At 59.4% G+C, this 21,272-nt stretch overlaps 2 protein-coding genes across 2 annotated transcripts; one reads left to right on the forward strand and one right to left on the reverse strand.

The window, feature by feature from the left end:
• Positions 1-3,104: 3,104 nt before the first annotated feature.
• ARL8A (ADP ribosylation factor like GTPase 8A) lies at positions 3,105-9,711 on the forward strand. The gene is made up of 6 exons (XM_017821438.1): positions 3,105-3,208; positions 4,162-4,235; positions 5,201-5,294; positions 6,438-6,505; positions 7,621-7,691; positions 7,806-9,711. Exons 1-6 carry the CDS (start codon positions 3,149-3,151, stop codon positions 7,853-7,855), a joined length of 417 nt encoding a protein of 138 aa, XP_017676927.1. The 5' UTR covers positions 3,105-3,148; the 3' UTR covers positions 7,856-9,711.
• A 1,734-nt stretch (positions 9,712-11,445) lies between these two features.
• GPR37L1 (G protein-coupled receptor 37 like 1) lies at positions 11,446-16,776 on the reverse strand. Its single transcript, XM_017821436.1, has 2 exons — positions 15,968-16,776; positions 11,446-12,736 (listed from the first exon to the last, which is right to left on the reverse strand). Exons 1-2 carry the CDS (start codon positions 16,649-16,651, stop codon positions 11,927-11,929), a joined length of 1,494 nt encoding a protein of 497 aa, XP_017676925.1. The 5' UTR covers positions 16,652-16,776; the 3' UTR covers positions 11,446-11,926.
• Between the last annotated feature and the right edge of the window lie 4,496 nt (positions 16,777-21,272).

Consider the following 21,272-nt stretch of genomic DNA (forward strand, 5'->3'; position numbering starts at 1 on the left):
TGTCTCTTGGACCCATGTGGCACTTCCTTCTTGCTGCCAACCCCTGGGGTAGCTCCATCCTGCCTGGCCCAGGTGGCAGCCCCTTTTCTCAGTTCTCAGTCCTGTCCCCTCCAGTGCCTTCTGCAGGGGCATGGATCTCTGTGCCATAGGTGCCCTGTGGTACTCAGAGCCCCAGAGAGCTGTAAACCCACTGTCAAAGGGTAGAGGCTTGGCTTGAATTTGGCTTTTTCCTGTCTGAATGGGGTGCTCAGTGTCAGGTGTCTGTTGGCTGATAGAGATGTGCTGAAGGATGGGAGCCTGTGTGGTGGAGCTGGGCTGGTTTAGCTCTTGGAGAAGAGCTGGAAGAGCAATGAAAGACCAAGCAAGGTCCCAAAACTGCCCAGCTCAGGCTGCCAGGCACTCCCACCCTGCACTGGCACAGGGCCAGCTGAAGAGGATGGATGTGGAGGTTACAGGTGAGAAACTGCCCACCCACGTTTCCCCCTGGGTTGGAGCTTGGACAGGGTTTGTCAGGGTCTCAAGTGCTCCATGGCAGGAGATCCTGCAGGAGTGCCAGGCTGGGCAGTTTTGGGAATTGTCCAGGCACTGGTGGGAGACACCCAACCTGAGGTGCTTTGGGCTCCTCCCTCTGCCCCATGGAGACCATGGTGAAGAGCAGGACCTGTCCACCCTGCACGCTGCTCACCAGAGCTGGTGGCTGCAGTTGGAGGCTGAGGTGACCTCTTTGCATGTGCCAGCGAGCCGAGGGCCTGGCTGCTGGCTGAGCAGGGGATGATGGCTGAAGTGGCAAGTGATGTGGTGTCCCTGTGCTTGTGGCAGGGGATGGGGCTCATCATGAGCTGGGGGGACTGCTTGCCCCTGCAAAAGCTGAATCCTGGCCATCTCTCCCAGTAACTCAACTGGGAAGTGTTGGGTCACTTGCCTTCCAGGCAGGGCAGCGAGGCAGAGTGGTTTGGGCAGAGTGCTGGGGAACCCTGGCAAAATCAGCAATGAACTGGAGCCTGTAAAGACCTGATCTGCCAGTTGTGGCCACGAAATCCATCTTGCCTGCAAGGATTTTTGTGCATCCCAGTGGAATTGCATTCCCAAGTGATTGGTGTGGCTTGGTATCATCTCCAGGGTCAGCATGAGTGCCGTGTCCGTTGCATAACCAAAATTTGGGGGGGCAAGCGTGTGTCCAGTGAAGCTTTTGCATGTCTCCAGCTAGATGGTCTCTGCTTTCCTGGCAGTGGAGCTGTGGATAGATGGACCCTGCAGGGAGCTGAAGATGTGCCGAAGGTGCCACCATCAGGGATAGTTGGAGAGGAAAGAGGGGACACTGTGTTTCCACCACTGAGAATTGCTTTCAGAGAGCAGCTGATGCAGGAGGACCTGAGCACGTTGCAGCACATTGAAGATGCTTTTGTGGGTGCTGGGACAGCAGGGACCACAGGCAGGCCATCCTGGACCACAATGTGTCACGATCCCAGCCTGTTTTGGACAGCTCAAGCGGTTTTTTGTTGGTCCTTTGGCCCCTGGAGACCGGTGCTGCAGGGGGGAGAGGATTTGGGGCAGGGGGTAAGGCTGTGCCTCACTCCCCCAAAGAGGAGGTGTCTCCTGGCTCCTGCAGCCCATCCCTTCTGGAATAAGCTTCTGTCTGCCCGAACTATGTCTTGGATGGCTTTTGCACAGACAGCAGATGCCATGATGTGGTCTGGGATCCCTGAGGGAGGTGCCTGCAGCTTCCTAGAGCTCTTCAGCAATTGCTCTCCGTGTCTGCCGATCAAAGCCTGTGAATTTCTTAATTTCATAAAGCCAAGTTGTGTATTGAACCTCAGTCCACAGGAGACATCCCCTGCGGATCTCTGCCTGCTTCCCCTCCTCTCCCTGCACCCTTCCCTGCCATTCCCCACGGTGGTTTCTGGGTGCAGTGTGGCCTGGACACCCCTTGGCTGCTGGGTTTTGCTGTTGGATGCAAAAGGGAAATGAAAAAGGGAAGTGGTGTGTTTTGCAGAGACATTGGAAGAGGTCAGGAAAACCCTGGGGACCTGGTGATGTGGGTCTGGAGGAGCCGTTGGCTCAAAAATCTGCTTATCAGAAAATAGCATAAATTGCCTTCCCGTTTCGAGGTTCGTGTTAACTAAGAGAAAAGCCAGAAAAGCCCTCAAGAAACTGAGGTTTTAAGAGCTGCTAGGATGAATTTGGCCATGGTTGGTGGTTCCTGCAAGTTTCTGGCACTGATGGCCAAAATCCCCAGGTCTGTGTTAACCTGGTTAGCAAACCCTCTTCCCCGTTGGCTCCCCAGCATTCCACACCGTGGCCTCCCGGATGCTTTTACAGGCAATAAACCTGATTTGAGTCCCAAGGAGGCTGCTGGAGGCAGCAGGTGAAGGGCTGTGGCAGCTCCTGTCTCCTGACCCTGACCCCTGGGACAACAGTGTGTCTGGGGCTGAGGTTGGGAGCTCACTGCAGGGCTGGGGGCTGCACCGGCACCCAGGGCACCTGTGCCCCTTGCAGCAGCTGAAGTGTCCCGGTTTGGGAATGGTGTTCCCCCAGTTTAGTGCTCCCACCACTTGCTTCCCCCTCCCTCTCCAACTGGAAGGCAAAAGGCAAAGATCAGGGGTTGAGATAAGAACAATTTACTGGTAACAGCAGTGAGATAAGAAAACGACCAGTAGCAGCAACAATACTAATAACAAAAGTGTACAAAGAGAGGGTGATTAACATGCAAAATGCTCACCAAGCCCGGGACAATGAAACAATGGTGGATGACTTCCCTCCCCCACCACACTTTCTCCCTACAGGAAAGGGACAGGAAAGGAATGCCCTTCTTGGAAGCAAGCAAGAGTCCCTTTTCCTTGCCCATGGCAATGATCTTAGGTGGTATCAAATAACAAGATGTCTTGGCCGTTCCCCATCCCGCTGATCTGGGCTGGAACCAGGATAAACACCATTCCCACCTGGCAGTGTCCTGTCTCTGGGCTCTGTGCTCCTGGCATGGACCTGGAGGTTGTGCTGTGCCCGGGGTGGGGCTGGCAGAGCCTTTGGGGTTATCCCAGGCAGGCTGCCAGCCTGGCTGCCCTGCTGGGGTGTGCTGGCTGGCCATGTTCCTCTGCCCCCTAACACTGTCTCACCTTGTTCCTCACAGTCAGGACAGTTCAACGAAGACATGATCCCGACGGTTGGCTTCAACATGAGGAAGATCACCAAGGGGAATGTTACCATAAAGGTAAGATGCAGGTGTTACTGCTGGTTAGGGCTACTGGGACCAAAGGTGGAGGGAAGGGAGATTGGTGGCTCTTCCGCAGGACTTTGAAGGATTCCAGGGACTGCAACTGCAGCTGGGAATCACAGAATGGAATCCCAGGATCGTTAAGGTTGGAAAATTCCTCTAAGCTGTTCCCCCCATGACATGGTAGTCATGTTCACCACTGAACCATGTCCCCAAGTGCCACATCCACATGTTTTTTGAACGCTTCCAGGGACTGTGATTCCACCATCTGCCCTGTCAGGGTCCTGCAGGTAACCACCAGAAGAGGTGGTGAGATGTGGGAGATTCAGACTTGTGCAGTAAGAGCCAGTCCAGGCTGCAGTGCTGGAGGTTTCCTTATACTTCTGGCTTGTTGGTGGGGACTCATGGATGTGGTCACCTTGCTGAGGGTGGGAGTGCTGGAATAAACAGGTCATGGCTTCAAGTGGTGGTCTCTGCCTCGGAAGCAAAGGGAGAGGAAGGTTCTACCCCTTCTGGATCTTTCAAGGGCCTGGAGTTAAACTGGGAAATAGCTGTGAGACATGCTTGAAAAGATGGCTGGGGATCTCAGGCTGCTGCAGGAACACTTTTGAGAGTGTGCTGAGTGTTCTGAAATGGGAAATGCCTCAGGGATAGACCAGGAGGTGTGGTGGACATGGGGAAGAGCACCCAGCTTGGGCCAGGGGGTCCCTGTATGCCAGCAGAAGCATACCACAGGGGGGTTCAGCATCCTACAGCTGCCCTTCCTGAGGTGTCTCCTTGCCTTACCGAGCCGGGAGCCTCCTCCTCAGGTTTGAGCTGAAGAGGACGGGATGGGGGTGGGTTTGGACAAAATGCCCTGGGTGGCCACATGGTCGTGGGCAGGACTGGGGTACTTGGGGCACTGGGGGGATGGACAGGACACCGGAGTAACCCCGATCTCCCTGTCACAGCTCTGGGACATTGGTGGCCAGCCACGGTTCCGCAGCATGTGGGAGCGATACTGCCGTGGAGTGAGTGCCATCGTGTGAGTATCCTGGGAGCCAGAGCTCCACTGTCACCCACACACTGCTGCTGAGCTCACCAGTGGGTGGGGGCACAGCCCCCCCCAGGATACTGGGCTGGCTGCCAGGGGAGCTGCGATGCCTTTGCTGGTGGAGCCGGACACCTGTGTCAGGAGTTAGAACCACTGAGTTATCATGGAATCATTAAGGTTGGAAAAGGCCTCTTAAGACCATCAGGTCCCATCGTTAACCCAGCACAGCCATGGTCACCACTAAACCATGTCCCCAGATGGTTTTTGAACCCTTCCAGGGGTGGTGACTCCACCACTGCCCTGGGCAGCCTGTTCCAGTGCCTGACCACCCTTCCAGGGAACAAATTTTCTCTAATATCCTTTGCAGGATGAGTGTCAGCCCATAAGAGCGAAATCCTTCCCTAAATCTCCCTGTCTGCTCAGAGCAGCATTGCTGACTGCTAGCTTCACATCCATTTTCTCTGTGGCCCCTCCCAAGATTACCCCACTGATGGGATGATCAGGTCCTTCCCCCTCTTGGGTCAACGTCTCCTCTCCATCATCAGCTCCTTTTGCCTTCTCCACTTGTCCTCTGTCCTGGGTGTCTCCGTGGGAGCTGCCATGTGCACATGAGCTTCACTGGGTGCTTGGGGACAACACGTGTCCTGCAGCTTCTCCTGCCCAGGCTTCCCTTGCCCAGAGTGTCCCTGCTGTCAGCAGGTGGACACATGCAGGGATGGGGACAGGGTGGTCCTCCTCTCCTCTGGGAGACATGAGGGACTCTCAGCCCCACAGCCATCCTTGGGAAGAGGGGTCCTGGCAGGAGGATCCTGTTATCCACTACCTCCATGGCCCAGTCTCCAGTGGGGGCAGTGAGCTGCCATGGGAGGAGATTTGGGGGTGGCACAGACCTCGGGCACAGCACCAAGGCATGGGGACCTGGGCACCTGTGCTCAGGGGTGTCCCTTCCCTTGCAGGTACATGGTGGATGCTGCTGACCAGGAGAAGATAGAGGCCTCCAAGAACGAACTGCACAACCTGCTGGATAAGCCGCAGCTCCAGGGCATCCCGGTGAGCTGCTGCCTCAGTCGGTGCCCTCAGCCACTCATCATCCTGAGGCTGGGGACTGCCAGGGCTTGCAGAGCAGATTCAGGGCAGGGATCCCCTTTGTTGGGGGGGGTCCCTTCCCTGCTGCACTCCTGAGGGAGCTTTCTAGGCCAGAGCTAGGCCAAGCAACAGAGCTTTAGGGCAGGGAGCACAGACCAGACCCCCATGTATTCAATCTGTCCTCTCGTGCCTAATTTATGGTGTGACATTAAGGTCCCGTCTCCTGGGAGAGTGGCTCCTGGGCTGTGACATGTGCAGGAGGTGGGGACGTGGCACAGCATGAGGCATGCTGCACGTGCCAGGGTGGGATGTGCACAGAGCATCCCAAACCAGCCTCCTTTGAAAGGAGCTAATTGAGGAACTCGCCACAGATCCCAAACGTCCGCTGCCAGCTAAATTAAGCTCCTGACATACCAGGCTGCAGTTGTAGCCCTCTGAATGCTCTCCTCTGGGAGAATGAGCCTCGGGATTGAAGGTGCTGCATCCTGTGTTGCTGCAGAGCCCCAGCTCACCCTGCACATGCAGCCTCGGCACTGCCCCTGTCAGGTGACAGTCGTGTGGGCGCTCCGGAGGAACAAACCAGTCCTGCCGGGTGGTTTTTTTCCTTGCACGGTCTGAGAATGCCTTTGAGGATGTGAACAGCCTTGAAATCAGGAGGGATCAGTGGATGGCGCAAGCAGCCGGTGCTGGTTGGCGCTGGCTGCCTGCGGAGCGGGTTCTGCCCGGCACCCACAGCTCGCTCGTGCTGGTAACGTCAGGTTTAGCCATGGCACTTGACTTTTTGCTCAAAGACAGCAAGAGGCTCCTGGGAGAATGTCCTACATGGCACAACGGATGCTGGTGCCCTTCAGGGAGGATTTGCTATGGGGCCATCTCCACGCTGGGAGTAGAGAATGCACAGGAGATGCTGTACACAGGATAATTAAGGCAGTTAATTGAAGTGCTCTGCCTCCTGATTGCTGCTGAAGGGGGTTTCTCCAGCTGGGACATCCTGGTGGAATGGTTAGGGCTGTCTTGAATCACAAGCAGACTCTGCTTCTGGGTGGCAGAAGCAGGTTCCTGCCTGGTCTGGCAACCGGGAGCTTCAGGTGTCCCCTGTCCCTGTAGGTCCTCGTCCTGGGAAACAAGCGGGACCTGCCCGGTGCCTTGGATGAGAAGGAGCTCATCGAGAAGATGTGAGTCTGCTGGTGGCCCAGGCAGCCACAGTGGGGCTGTGACACAGTGTGAACCCCCTTGTTCTGCCATGTCCCCGCCAGCACGGTCACCCATCTGGGGTGACATTGTGGTGTCCGGGGTGGGCTGCCAGAGACGGGTGGCTGAGGACATCTGAGGTGACACCTTGTGGAGACAAGGAGGAGCTGGAGCCACCAGTGCCAGGGCTGGGTCCCGGGTGCCACACGGTGGCGTGTGGGCCTGGCACAGCGTGGTGCTGGGCGGTGGAGCTGGGCTCCCCAGGGGTACTGCTGGGGACAGTGGGACCAGGCTCCCCAGGGGTACTGCTGGGGACAGTGGGAGCAGGCTCCCCGGGGGTACCCCTGGGGACAGTGGGACCAGGCTCCCCGGGGGTACCCCTGGGGACAGTGGGACCAGGCTCCCCAGGGGTACTGCTGGGGACAGTGGGACCAGGCTCCCCAGGGGTACTGCTGGGGACAGTGGGACCAGGCTCCATGGGGGTATCACGGTGGGCACTGGGGGTGTGTTCCCCGGGGGTGCTGCTCTGGTCACCCTCCCATGGCTCTGCACCACTCATGGCATAGGCACTGCTCACCTGACAGCCCTGGGGGCCGGGAGGTTGGACCCTGCTCTGGTGTGTGACACCATCCACATTCCTGTCCCTTCACCCTTTGCCATGCCAGCATATGGCCTCTGATACTGCTCCTGCCCATCCCCACAGAGGGGATCTGGGATGCTGCGCTGACTCACAGCAACTCCTCCCTCCAGCCACCCCTTGGAGCACCCCCTGGACTGTGGGCACACGTGCAGCTCCTGTGCTGCCAGCCCTGTGCCACTCCCAAAACTTCCCTGCCCTGTCTGGCTGCAGAGCTTGAGGGGTAGCTGTGAAATTTTGTGGCCAGGCTCTCTTGTGGGATCAGGTCCCTCCTGCCCCATCACCCAGCCCCCCCCCAGCCCACCTCTGCCCCTCAGGCATGGAGTGCTGGTGCCCTCTCCTGACACACATGCAGCTCCTGGGGAGCCTCTGTTCCTTCAATGTGCCCTGTTTCGGAGCCCTCCCCAAGGGCTGCCCCCCACAGCCCAGGGTCTGCAGCCAGCACTCGCTCCTCTCCCACAGGAACCTCTCCGCGATCCAGGACCGAGAGATCTGTTGCTACTCCATCTCCTGCAAAGAAAAGGACAACATCGGTGAGTGCCGAGGGCTGGGGGTGTGGCAGGGCAGGACAGCCTGTGCCCAGGTGTTGGTACAGGAGGGGGTGACAGCCAGGGGGAGAGGCTGTAAGTGTCCCCTTGCCTCTGCAGACATCACCCTACAGTGGCTTATCCAGCACTCGAAGTCCAGGCGAAGCTGAGATCCCGCGGGCTTGGCTCGGATCGGGAAGATGCCATTGTACAAGCCCATGCCCCTCTCTCCTGCTCTGTCCCTCCAGCTCTCTCTCTAGATGGGTATTTTTAGGGGACCCCAGACTCTGCTCATGTTGGGGCAGAGTCCTTGTTTTTATTGTAAAGAAAATGTCCGACTGCCCTCCTCTCCTCCCCTCTCCTCTCTTCCCTTCCCCTCTCTCCCTCTCTTCCTCCATTTTGGCACTGTTCTGTTGTTGTCTGTGTATACAGTATATATATATATGTATATATATTTTAATTTTTTAATTTAAGGGATAGTGCTGTTACTAAACTGGGCCCTGTGAGCAGTAGGAAAGCTGGGGCTCCCCGAGGCCGGCCGGGAGTCAGCGCTGGGAGGAAGAGGAGGGTGGTAGCAGAAGGCAGCCCTTGGGGATGGGACTGTGCCAGCTGCAGGCAGGTCCCCTGGGGCTCCATCTTCCCTTCCCTGCGTGTCCTGCTGCTACCTCCAGGCAGAGACCACGCTGGGGGTGTCAGGAGGTGCCCACCTTGCCCTGCCTCGGGCTTCAGTCCTATGGGCAGGGTTTGAGGGAGGGGGTGATGCTGCCCCTGGGCTCCAAGGGACAGGGATTAGTCACAAGCCGCTGTGATCAGCCTCCCCCCCTTGCCTCTGGCTGATGTGCCACTGCCCCAACCCCTCCTTGGGGCCCAGGGCCACTTGTCCCCCTGCCCCACATGTCCCCTGCTCCTGTGCCTGTTCCAAATCCTGCCCACTGCCCAGCCTGGATGCTCGGGGTGGGCTGATCTGGGGGACTGGTGCCAGTGCAGGGGGCCCAGCAATGCCAGCAGCCCCTGGGGGCGTGGGGGGTTGGCTCCTGCCATGCAGCTGCCCCACAGTTGGCTCAGCCCCCTGTAGCCTCTTGGGGTGGCTGCCCTGGCTCCCCATGTGCCAAATGGCATCGCCTGTGCCTGGCTGGGGCTGCTGGCTCTGCTCTGGCTGGGACATCCCCTGGGGATGCTGGGGAGGGAGGGACACATGGAGGCACCTGGAGACACATTCAGAGCATCTGTGCACCCTCAGCACTGCTCACTGGAGCCAGGGAGGTGCTCCCTGTGCCTGTTGCCTGTGTCCTGCTCCCCGTTCTGTGTTCCCATTCCCTACTCCCTGTGCTCTGCTCCCTGTGCTCTGCTCCCTATTCCCTGCTCCCTGTGCCCTGCTCCCCTTTCCCTACTCCCCATGCCACCTCCTGCTGTGCTGCCCTGGCTGGGGGCATGGGAGCCGTGGGGCAGGGGGCAGCAGGGCTTGTGGGGACCACAGTTGGGTCCTTGTCTGCAGGTGGCGGGAGGATGAGGGGAGGTTTTGGGGGGTGAGGAAGGCTGTGGCCATCTGTGCCGTGTGATGATTTGTTGGGGCTCTGCAGGTGCAGCCTGGGGGCCCGGCCAGATTGTTTGGGGCCAGTTTTTGAGGACTCAGCTGTGCTGGGGGGGCCGCTGGAGGGTGGGTGTGCAGGGGGGAGGCAGTTCAGTCCCAGTGCAGGGCTGAGGCACAGGGTGGGGGTGGCTGGGGTGGCTGCAGGGCCCCTCTCAGCCTCTTCCCACTCAGCTCTGGGGCGTCAGGCCAGGGGTTTATCTTCTGTTCTTGTTTTTGCAGAATTGCACAAAGAGAGGTTTCTTTTTTTTTTGTTTTGTTTTTTGTTTTGGTTTTTTTTTTTAATTTAATGACTTGTAAAGTGTTGTCACCCCCCACTCCTCCCTTTTTTTTTTAAAAAGGTATTTTGTCTCAGATTTGACCTCTGTTGGGGAATGATTCTTGTAACTGTACAATTTTTTTTGCCTCCTAATAATAAATTAACAATTTTGCGTTGGGGGTGTGGCTGCAGTCACGTTACTTCCTCGCCATCACTGCCACCCGTCCCTCAGAGCCCTGCCCAGGACGGGAGTCCCTGTCCCCCAGGCAGCACCATCTGTGTGGTCATGCTCACCAAGAGGGGCTGGAGCCACCTCTGCATGCCTCGTTTCCTTGGCCTGAGTGCCAAGACGAGCTCAGAGACTCCATCTATGGCCATTGTTGCTGCGGGACCTTCCTTTGCCCCTGTCAGGTACCAGAACTGCTGCAGGGCCCTGCTGCCAGGCTGGATTTGGAGGGGGGGCTGCAGTGCTCCTGCCCCCTCCTGCTGCTGGCGTCCCCCTGCCCTCCCTGTGTCCTTTGGGGTGGCCTCCTGCCCCATATCCCCCGGGGGCTGTGGCCATTGTTTCTGGGGTCCCTCAGCTCTGTGTCCCCAGGGGGTGGCCCCCTGCCCGCCCCCCCAAGGGCTTTGCCCTGTGCCTGGCAGGTGCCCGGGCAGCAGGCCTGGGGTTCAGCCCAGCCTGTGGGGTGCTGTGCCTGCTGTGGGGCCACGTGCTGCCCATGGTGATGGTGCTGCCTGCACCTCCCCTGCCCCCGCCCGCGCTCCCCCTCCCCACCCATCCAGCCCCGCGGGGCCGCAGCACAAGCCCAGCTTTGTTCGCCCTTGGCCCAGGCTCAGGACTGAGCTACGTGGACCAGGCACATGAGAGATGCCCCCCCCACTGCCCCCACTGCCCTCGAACCCCCATGGGGACCCCACTTGCCCCGAGGGGACATATGGGAGCATGGCCTGGGCTCTGCACCCCCCTTCATCCCTGTGCCAGGGTGAGACCCCTCTTCTCCCAGACTGTGGGACCCAGCGCTGGGTGGGGGGAGGAGGATGAAAGGAAAAACCCAGTTTTGTGCTCTCGGAAGAAAACTGGGGCTTTTGTTTCCCTGGAAACGGAGCTGTGAAAGCAAAGCCCGAGCGGAGCCCGGTGGGTGTTGTGCACAAAGCCCACAGTGAGCCCCTCGCTTTCACTGCCCGTAGCAACCGTCTCCCTTGCCCCGGCATTTCGGGGGCTGGGGCGGCTGCCAGCAGCTGGGACAAGGAGCTCTAACAGCTCCGGTGGATGGGCCGCCATGACCAGCCTGCCCTCAGGCAGATCCTCTGCCCGGCTGCTCCCCGAGCCACCACCCCCCACCCCATAGAGGAGCCGTGGGCAGGGGGGGATGTGGGGCTGGAAAGCCTTATGTCCTGAAACAGTCTCCCTGGACAATCCTGTCCCTGCAATGGGCAGGTGGATGAGGGCCAGGAGCCCTGCATGGGATGGTTTGGGTAAAATGTCCTCACCCCAAGGCTCCCCAAGGGGTGCTGGGGGTGGTGGTCCCACATCCCCCCCAGGCAGCAGCACTGTGCAGCTGCAGCACCTTGGTCCTGCATAATACAGCTGCCTTGCAGGCTGTGGGGCACCACAGCCCAGTGCTGGGCTGGCAGGGCTTTACTGGGACCAGTTCAAGTCCTAGAGACCACCCCAAGCCTGATGCTTCAGAGGGAACCTTCCCACAGGCACCGCTCAGCGTCATCCCAGAGGGAGGGGGCAAAGGGGCCTTTCCCCACCTCCTCTACCTGCTGCCTGCCCTGGCAGAGCTTCTTCCCTGCCCTCATGCCCCCTTAGCTGTTCATGCCCACCCCAGAGCCCCCCAGGTTTAGGGAAGAGCCATCCAAGGGGCTGCCGGGGCTCAGCCCGGCGGTGCCGGTGGCTGCAGCTGCGATGTGCTCTAGGTTACTGGTTTATTGAGCTCATACAGGGCACGGCTTGGATCCATGGGATACAGTCGCTGGGACCTTCTCCTACTGTGGAGGGGCTGGCAGGAGGGGAGGGGACAGGACGAGGGCAGTTTGTGTTTGCTGTGTCCTCTGCGAGCCACCGTGGCCACCCTCCGTGGTTTCAGATGGGACCTTTCCGGCACAATTCCATCTCCAGAGCAGCAACCCCACAGAGCCCAGCTGGGCAGCCGGGACGAGAGGGTGCTGATGTCCTCACTGGCCTTTGGGCAGAGGCAAGAAGGTCACCGATGTAGCCACAGGGTTTCAAGCTCCACCTGCCCAATGCTGGGTTTGGAGCCCACGACGCAGCCCCCTGAGCCGTCTCTTCTGCTTATTCCACAATCCAGACACGGGCACTAACGGCAAAACAACGTTTGGTCTTGGGAGGAGGTGGTGGAACGATCTCTACAGCTCCCCGGTGGCACTTTAGCATGGGGTGCCGAGGGCCAGGAGCGGGGGGGGTGTCTCCCGGGGCTTGTCGAAGAAGATGGAGGAGGACATCTCGGTTTTGAGCTTGCTGTCGGCACTGCCCTCGCTGGAGGCGGTGTCGGGGCCGCAGCCCTCGCAGCAGCAGCAGCAGCAGTCCATGAAGGCCTGGCCCAGGGGACGACAGAGGCACAAGAGCAGGACGGGTGTCACCGAGCACTTGAAGAACAGGAAGAACTGGTTGATGAGGTTGAGTAGGTCCAAGGTCTGCTTGGACATGTCGGGGGACATGTAGGCCACCACGATGTTGCAGACGTTCTCGGGGGTGGTGCAGAGCCCGTAGATGATGGTCAGCGCGATGATGGTGCAGTTGAGGTGACTCTCGCACTGGCCGTGCTTGGTGCCCCGGCACTCGCCCTTCTCGGTGCCGCGGATGCGGCGGGTCACCAGCTGGCAGCTGATGGTGAAGAGGATGGGCAGGCAGAAGTAGCAGCCGAAGTACCACCACATCCGAGCGTTCTGGTAGGTGAGCACCAGCGAGTAGACAGACTCAGGCAGGTTGGACGAGGGCTTCATGGTGCAGTACTCCGTCACCACACCGTTCACGGGTGACGTGTCCTGCGCCAGCTGCCAGAGCAGGATCTCTGGCACCGACAGTGTCATGGAGCCCACCCAGATGACAGCCAGCTTGGCAATGATGGACTGGCACTGCTCGATGGGCCGGGTGCTGGCCTGGGGGCTGGTGGCTGCATGGAACCTGTCGATGCCCAGGGCGCAGAGGCTGAAGGTGGTGACTCCCAGCGACGATACCTGGCGAGGGAGGAGGCAGAACAGGTGAGCCCTGCTGCAGGGACATCACCAGGAGGTTGGCTCTACCAGGCTTGTGGCAAACCCCTGGCTACCCAAGACCACAAGACCTCCTTCAAGGTTGCAGGGACGTCACAACCTGTGACCCCCTGTGACCCCCTAATCCCAGGGTTAGAGCCACTTTTCTGTGACTCCTGAAATGACAGTGGATCAGTATGTCCCCTGACCCACAGTCCTTGCCTAGCTCCCTTCTCTGCAGAAGGGAGAAGCTTTGCTGGATGTTTGTCTGTCCATCCAGCCAGAGTGGGAACAACATGATTGTCCCTCAGGCTCTTCCTCTATTCTGGATAGCTCTTGCAGAGGAAAAGCAGGGACCATCACACTCACCAACACCTTCCCAGGGTTCTCAAGGCCCCCCCATGCTGGCTCGTCCCTGCCCTGCTCTCCTCAGACAGGCCAAGGGAGTTGAAGGCGCCGTTGTCCCAAATCAGCTTGGGGCAATTTCCGCTGCATTGAGAATGGCAGGAAAAACATCCCCTTTGCCAAAGGAGGAGGCCAAAGGAGGCAGAGGAATCACTGTGGCTCTGGGAGGACTGGCCAGGCACTGAGGGTCACAATCAGCGTTCCCAGTCCCAGCCCCAGAGCTGGGAGCCAAGTCCCACAGCCCTTGGCCAGGATGATGGCAGAGTCACATGCTGGTGCCCCTCGTGCTGTGGCCATTCCTGGCCTCACGAAGCCATCAAACATCATCCTGTGCTGAAAGACCTTCCCAGCACTCAGGAAACATCCCAAGGCTCCACGTGGTGCCTGGGGAGCAGCCCAGAACACTGCCTCCTTGGCCTCCCCAGCTTTTCCTGGGTCCTGGGCTGGTCCCTCCAGCAGCTGATGACCAGGGTGGTGCCAGCACTGAGCAGCACCGTTGGTTTTGTACAGCAGCATCTTCCCAGACACAGCATCAGGGCACCAGAGCAGCACCAAAATCCTGTGCCCAGCACCAGCATCCTGCACTCAGAACCACCTCCCAGCATGTCCCAGCTCCTCTGCCCAAAGCCCAAATCCACCCTGGGCACCCAGTACCCTGCTCTGCCCCACAGCCAGCACCCAGCACATTGGCCCAGTTCCCTTACTCTTGGTGCTGCTGTGCTGTGCTGCTGCCTCCTCCCTCTACACCCTTCCACAGGCTCTTCTGTCTCTCCTGGTCCCCTTGGTCCTGCAGAGCATAGGATGCCCTCCAGTGCCCTGGCAGGGATGCAGGATGCTGACCAGTGCCACTGGTCAGCCCAAGCATATCCCTGCACATGGGCTGTCCCCAGGAGCCCATGTAACCAGCTGTGCTCCCAAAACCTGTCTCTGTGCCCACTCACAGGGCATTGGACAGCTACACAGTGAGGCCACGAGGTCCAATTCTCACAGTGTCTGTCCAGTGGCCTCAGCCACTCAAGGTGGACATGAACCATTGGCCTGCAGACAGGTCCCCCTCTCATGGCTGACCCTTTGCCAGGGATTTGGCTTTGCTGTTCCTGTGGCTCCCTGCAGCTGAGTCCCAGGTGAAGACCTGGAGCCCCTTTCTGCCCGTGCTTTGAGGGGCAGGAGGGCAGCACAGGGCTGGGTTCTGGGGGGCCGAGCAGGAGTAGCCCCCCCACCAGGACCACGCTTCCCAGTTTGTGCCATGCTCGTCCTTCCGCAGCACCAGCATCCCATCGCTCCTGTCCCTTCCTGCCTCCTCCAGCACCAAACTGTCCCAGGAGCACCCCGGTGCTGCTGAATCCCTGTGCCCACTGGTGCCATCCCCAGGGTTCTCCCACAGGGACAGGGAGCCTGTGAGCAGCTCATGGCAGATCCTCCTCAGGACTGGGGTGTGCTTTGGGGTATCACCCTTCCCTTCCCTTCCCATCCTTCCCCAGAGCACTGAGCCTGCTTGGGCAAATTCCTGCCCCTCTCTGAGTCCACCCAGCTGCAGCGATGGAGGCCTGTGGTGGAGGACAAGGATGGGGCAAACACTCCATTTAATGAGAGGCTGGGCTGGGCTTTGGAAAGGGGCAGCTCCTGCCTGCTGGGCAGGGACATAGTGAAGCAGAGGGGCTGCACAGCTCCCCCAGCAAACACCACATCCACGTGCTGGGATGTGCTGTGCAGATTTGGGGCTGTGCCCAACGAGACACGCAGGGTGCAGGTCCATCACCCTGCACCCAGAGGCCTCAGTGGCATTGCTGGCATCCCCCACTAGGGCTGTGCACTGCCAGGGACCCTGTGCACAACCAGGGACCCCTGTGCCACTGCAGGTCCTGCACAAAGGCACTGGGGCACAGGGGGGTGACTGTCCCATTGCCATCAGGGCACGGAGCAGCTGGGGGCCCTGAACACTGGGGTGGATGCTCCATGGGACAGGCAGGTCCTGACCCCTCTCTAGTCTGACCAAGCCTGAGAGGGTCTCCAGTGACCTGACACTGTCTTTGAGCAGTTCCAGATGTTTGCACCCTTTGATAAACGTTGACCCCACAGAACAAGCACAGGTAGGTTGGATCTGTCTGTCCCATAAGGGCACAGAGGGGCACAGCTGGACCCCAGGCTCCCCTGAGGATGGGAGATATCCACAGCGAGGGTTTGTTTCCAGCGCAAGAGCAGGATCATTCCAAATCCTGCCATCTGAGGCAGCTTTGCTCATTCTGCCATGTTCTGTCACCCCAGTCCCTGTGGCCTTCTCAGTGGGTGCCTGGCTCTCCCCAAGCATGGCCAGCCTGTCACGCGTGAGGCTTGAGGACAAACACAGATCTCAGGTCCCAAACCTAATTCCTGGGCTGTCCCACCCCAGTGCTGCCCAGCTGCACCCTCCTGCCCCAGAGCCATCCTCAACAGCCCACAGTGGGCAGTTTCTGGGCCAGCACACTGTGAGGCTGAGCCCCAGGCTTGGGGGAGTCAAGCTGGGATTGGGACAGACAAATGGAGGGACCCTGCGGACAGAAGTGCCCATGCTGGCTGGACAACAGAGGGTCTAATGGGCTCCTCCCAGCCCTGGCAGAGCTGGTGCTGGCTGCAGAGCCTGAGGAATGGCCTGGGACAGAGGCAAAGGGAAGGTCACTATTGGGACTGTCCCTTGGCTCCTTGCTGTTCCTCACCGTGGGGGTCTCTGGCGCACAGTCCCTGTGCCAGGCCACCAGCACAGACTGCCCCAGAGCAGGAGGGAAGAGAGGAGCTGAGTCCTTGATCCCTCCAGGGCCCCGTGCAGCCCCTTACCTCCATGAAGGGCACAATGCGACAGGACACGTCCCCCAGCAGCCTCCTCTTGGTGATCTCGTTGAAGATGACCACAGGCAGGCAGAAGAAGAGGATGAGGAAGTCCCAGAAAGCCAGGCTGGCCAGGATGGAGTTCCAGGCACTCTTCATGTAGTAGTTGTGCCACACGATGCACATCACGGAGAGATTTCCGATGATGCCCACGGCAAAGACGATGAGGGACAGGAACATCACGGCGTAGGCACTGTAGGAGCTCTCGGTCACCGGGTACAAGGGGTTGTGGATTTGCAGCCGCTTGTCGGACACGGTGGTGAGGTTGGCTCGGGGCTCTAGCCTGTCCCTGTCCGTGGGGACCCCCGGTTGCTGCTCCGAGGGGTCTGTGCTGGATGGCAGCAGGGCCCTGGTCGGGTGCAGGCTGGCGGAGTTGAGGGGCCGCGGGAACTCCACCCGCACCCCCGGCACGTACTGCTGCACCGACTTGGAGTCCTCCTCCGTCCCCCGGCGCGGCCTCTCTCTCATCACCTGCACCTCCGGGATGTCCTGGGAAACCGTGGGCAGGGTCCTGCCTCCCTCCACACCCTGGCCACGGTGGGGGCTGCCGGTCCCAGCCCCGCTTCGCATCCCCGCGGCCCCCGGGGCCAGCAGCAGCAGCAGCAGGACGAGAAGAAGCGCCGGCGAAGGCATCGTGGTGCCCCCGCGATGGTCCCCGCACCCTCCGGGAGCGCGTGTGGCGGAGGCGGCGCAGCCCCGAGCGCGGCCCCCGGGGCTGCACGGGAGCTGTGTCCGGGCACAGCCGCTCGGTCCGGCTCCGGCCGCGGCTCTGGGCGCTCGGGGAGAGCTGGGCAGGATAAAGCGGCTGCGGGAGGGGAGCCGGGCCCTCTGCTGGTCACCCACCGCCCGGGAGATGGGACAGCGGCCAGGCTGGGCAGCTCCGCATCCCCCAGCATCCCCCTGCGTTCCCCAACATCCCTCTGACATCCCCAGACATCTTCCCAGCATCCCACTGGCGTCCCTCCAGCATCGCCCAGCATCCACCAAACACCCCCAAACATCTTCCCAGCATCTCGACAAATCGCCCAGCATCCCTGAACATTCCCCAGCATCCTCCCAGCATCCACAAAAAATCCCGCAGTATCCCCCAAAAATCCCCCAGCATCCCAAAACATTCCCCAGCATCTTCCCAGCACTCCCCCAACATCCCTCAGGATCCCCCAAAAATCCCCCAGCATCCCCAAACATCCCTTCACATCTCCCCAGCATCCCTCAACATCCCTCAACATCCCCCAATATCCCCCAACATTCCCCAACACCTCCTGGCATCCCTCAGCATCCCCCAGTATCCCCCAAGCTCCTCCAGTATTCCCCGGGCACCTCCAACATCCCTGCAGAACGAGCCAGATGAGGGATGCCCACGGCTTGGCACTGGGCATGGCCTGCTGAGCTCAGCTCTTCCCACGGGAGATCCTCCACTCTCTCCCTGGAGCAGGCAGCACTCAGGAGTCCTGAGGTCTGGCACTGGGCACCACGTGGCACATCCCCTGCACACTCAGCTTGGACTCAAGACACCCTCAAAAGGCTGAACCATCTCCCTGGGGCTGGAGGGGCATCAGGGCTGCTCCTGGCAAGAGGAAGGGCAGGTGGCCCCAGGTGATGCTTCTTGCCACACTGAGGGGTCAGATCTGATGGCCCAGCTCTCCAAAGGTTTGTTGTTGCTTTTCCTACTGACTTCCCCCCAGGATAACAGTTTGAACAGAATTGGGGTGCCTGATCCCTGTATCTCTGACTCCTCCCCAGACCCGTCCTGTCTCTCCCACACCCATCATCCTTCCCTGTTTCCATCTCCTCTCCACATATCCACCTCCTCTGCTCTGTCCTCATCTCCTGCTTCCCTACTTGTTATCCCTCCCTATGCTGTCACCCCTTCCCCAGGCCTGTGGGACCAGGGGGCCAGGGGGACACGCCCTGTGGCATGCAGGCAGCCCCATGGGGATGGATGCCTGCAAGGCCTGGAGCTGCAGAGGTGCCCCATGCCCAAGGAGCTCAAGGAGTGTGTTCCTGTCCTGCACAGGGCAGCAGCAGGAGCAGGGGTGGGGATGCCTCACCCCTGGCAGCCAGTGAACACCAGCTTCCCCCTGTCTGGGACCCCACTGCCATTTCCTTCTGGCACTGTGCCTGCTCCTCCCCGAGCCACAAGGCACTCTGAGCTGATGTTCCAGAGCACTGGGGACATGGGCCTCCTGCAGCATCACTGGGTACTGGGACAGCCAATGCCACCAGAGCCAGCACAGGAAACTGAGTCCCGGGGCTAAGAGGTTCCTCCTTACAGGTGTGTGTGTGTGTGGCCACAACTGGCAGGACATTGCTGACAGGGGTTTCAGGGGGATGCAGGACACTGGTTGGCAGAGGTTTCAGTGGTGGGATGCAGGACATTGATGACAGGGTGGCATGCCCCCTGCTCTGCTCAAAGTCACATTGTGCTCAGCTGGCACTTGGTGCTTGGTCACCACAGCTGGGCTGGAAGAAACTCTGGTTGGGGCAGAAGGAGTCTCTGCTCCCAGATCAGTGGGCTCAGTGAAGCACAAGCTCTCCATCACTCCTGCACTTGGAGCTGTTCCTCCACTGTGTGTGACAGTGAGGATCAGCCACGGCCACAGAGCCCACATGCTCTCCTTTCTCACGCTGCTTCTGCAGCCAGGTGCTGCTCTCCAACTCTCAACAATGCTCTGGATTTTGAGCATCATTTGGAAACTTCCCATGAGAAAAGGAGGATTTTAGCTCTGGCCAGGTTCTGCAGGAGCAGACACTGGCAATGTCTGAGGTCTGGCCTGGGGGCAGAGGCACCAGCGCCTCTAAGTGATCACTGGCCTGATCTTGGCAGAGCCTGAGTGTGACAGAGGAAGAACAGCTCAGCCTGAGCTCATTAACAGCCCGAGGATCCCACAGGGCTGCTGTGGGCTGGCAATGGCTTCAGGTGCTCTGGTGGCAAGGACTGCAGGGAATCTGTCCCATACCTAAAGCGAGCCAAGTTTTTACTTAGTGGAGAACAAACCCCAGAAAGAGCTGAGCTGTGTCCAGTTTGAATGGGGCACAGTGCTGTGCCCAGGTACAGGGGTGCCAGCAGAGCCAGGGCATGGGCAGTTTAGACAGCTGAGCACTGCCAGTGATTTAACTAAGTCTGGTTAACTGAAGGATGGATAACTTGAACTTCCTCCTCAGTGAACTCCCAGTGCCAACCCCAGTTCCCTCTTCAAAGGCCAGGAAGGAGAAATGGTGGCATCAGTCCCCACGTTATGCTCAGGGAGTGATGCCACTGCACCTTGGCGAGGCTCAGGGGAAAACCACGCTGTGCCAGTGGCCAGGATGGGCAGCTTGGCAGCCCCCAGCATACCCTGAACATCCTCCAACATCCCCCAGCATCCCCCAGCTTGCTAAGAGAGGGGCAAGCAGAGGGCAGGCAGGGCTTGGGGCAGGAGAGAGGGAGGTTGAGGTCTTCCCTCAGTGACCACATCAGCTCGGAGGAGGGAGCCCTTGGAGCACGGTCTGGGCAGGTGCTGGCAGCCAGGTGTTGTTCTGTAGCGAGCTGGAGCTATTTTTAGTCTTGTTTCATTTGCACAAGGGTTGGGTGTGCCAGGGAGCTGCCTGAAGACAACAGCAGAGTTCACTGGGGCAAGGTGACACTTCAGTGGCACGGGAGTGACCTCAGGCTGGTTCTGTAACCCACAGAATCGCTGTCCAAGATGCCTCTCCGAGAGCTTCTCTTCCTTCCCTCGCTCTGTCCAGGGGCTCTCAGCCAGTGAGGGTCCCTGGCTGTCCCCAGACTGGGGCCAGACAACCCCAGTGGCTATTTGGGAAATGCACATTTATCTTCTCCAGCTCAGATTCACAGATGGGTGAGACTGTTTCTGGGGAGATGAGTGTGTGTTTTGGAGGTCTGCAATCTGGGAGGTACTTCGTCAGTGACCCAGGGGAGGTTCGTTCCTGCACTGCCCTTTCAGATATTTCATTCAACCATCTATGTTTTGGACAAGTCTGCATAAAAATCACACCCTACCTAAGACCTGCATCTGCCCACCTTGGGGCCCACAGGGATACCCCCTCAGTAACACATTCTAAACCCTCTGATAGAAGAGGGACAAGAGTCAGGAGCATTCCTGAGCCTGCACTGCACCACACTGTCTGCCCTATTCTGAAGCTTTTTTAAAGCTGTGCCTGGTCTCTCTGCCACTGCTCACTGGCTTGGGGATTTCTGGGGCAAAGGAGAATTGCTCCGTGCCATTTACTCCAATCCAAGCCCAGGGGAATGGCTGAGGTGGAGGAAACTTGAACTCTGGGTGGTAATAAGGTGCCTGCAAGTGTGATGCCTGTGCTGAGAGGGACAGTGGGGTGGGAGGTCACCTGAGGAGACCTGGAATTGACTGTGTGCAGGATGAGGAGCATCTTTTCCAGGAGGTGAGTGCCCCAGTAATGCTGAGATGTTTTTCTCAGGCTGGGAGGGCAGCAGGGCAGCAAGGACAAGCTGCCCTGTCCCCCACGGTGTGCACTGCCCTGACACCTTGGCACTGAGGCTCTGGCTCAGGCTCCTCTCTGCACGGCCATTGTGTGACAGAGCATCCTTACCCCGGGTTCTGGGGATGCCAGAACCTCTGCTCTTGTCAGAAGCCTGTCCCTCATCAGGCCCCAACAGTGAGCACAGACCCAGCGTAGCTCAGGTCTCCCAGAGCCCTGCAGGGTGAGACCCCCCATACCAACAAACAGCGGGCAGTGACTGAAGGAGGGTCGTGCTCACGTTCACTTTCACCCCTGGTTTGTCTCTGTTGATGAGAACATTTTCTTTCTTAAATCAGAATCGATGTCAGAACCCCGTGAGGCTCCAGCCTGCCTTCTGGCAAGCTTTGGTGAGCTCTCAGGGTGGCCACGAGCTCTCTCTGACAGCACAGAGCAGCAGAGGACACTGCTTCCAACCCCCCCCACCCCCTGCCACTGAGGGTGCCCCTCACCCCGTGGCACCTCACAAGTCCCCTGTTGCTGGAGAGACTCAGGGCATGCGAGACCCAAATACCCCATGGGAGGAGGAAAACGTTCCCTTTTGTTTCTACCAAACAGCCTGACTGCGGGAGCCAAGCAATAGCCAGGCTGGTACACGCCTGTTTGCCCGGGAAAGGAGAGAGAGAGGGCAGGGAGGGGACATGGTAAACACAGACGGCTGGTGCAGGAAACCCAGAGCTCAGGCAGCTCTGCTGGAGGGCTGCGGGTGGGGGGCACTGCCAAGGACCTCCCCTGCACTGCTGTCTCCCCCGGTCCTGAT

The sequence above is a fragment of the Lepidothrix coronata genome, unplaced genomic scaffold, assembly GCF_001604755.1.
Source record: "Lepidothrix coronata isolate B3197 unplaced genomic scaffold, Lepidothrix_coronata-1.0 Scaffold90, whole genome shotgun sequence".
NCBI classification, from domain to species: Eukaryota; Metazoa; Chordata; class Aves; order Passeriformes; family Pipridae; genus Lepidothrix; species Lepidothrix coronata.

What these genes read in the sequence shown, in the direction of transcription:
- ARL8A (XM_017821438.1), top strand. Translation starts at nt 3,149, where the DNA reads ATGATCCCGACGGTTGGCTTCAACATGAGGAAGATCACCAAGGGGAAT. An exon ending in CGTGGAGTGAGTGCCATCGT is followed by an intron (nt 4,236 to 5,200) that starts GTGAGTATCCTG and finishes CTTCCCTTGCAG; the next exon opens with GTACATGGTGGATGCTGCTG. An exon ending in AAGGAGCTCATCGAGAAGAT is followed by an intron (nt 6,506 to 7,620) that starts GTGAGTCTGCTG and finishes CCTCTCCCACAG; the next exon opens with GAACCTCTCCGCGATCCAGG.
- GPR37L1 (XM_017821436.1), bottom strand. Translation starts at nt 16,651, where the DNA reads ATGCCTTCGCCGGCGCTTCTTCTCGTCCTGCTGCTGCTGCTGCTGGCC. An exon ending in GCATTGTGCCCTTCATGGAG is followed by an intron (nt 12,737 to 15,967) that starts GTAAGGGGCTGC and finishes CTCCCTCGCCAG; the next exon opens with GTATCGTCGCTGGGAGTCAC.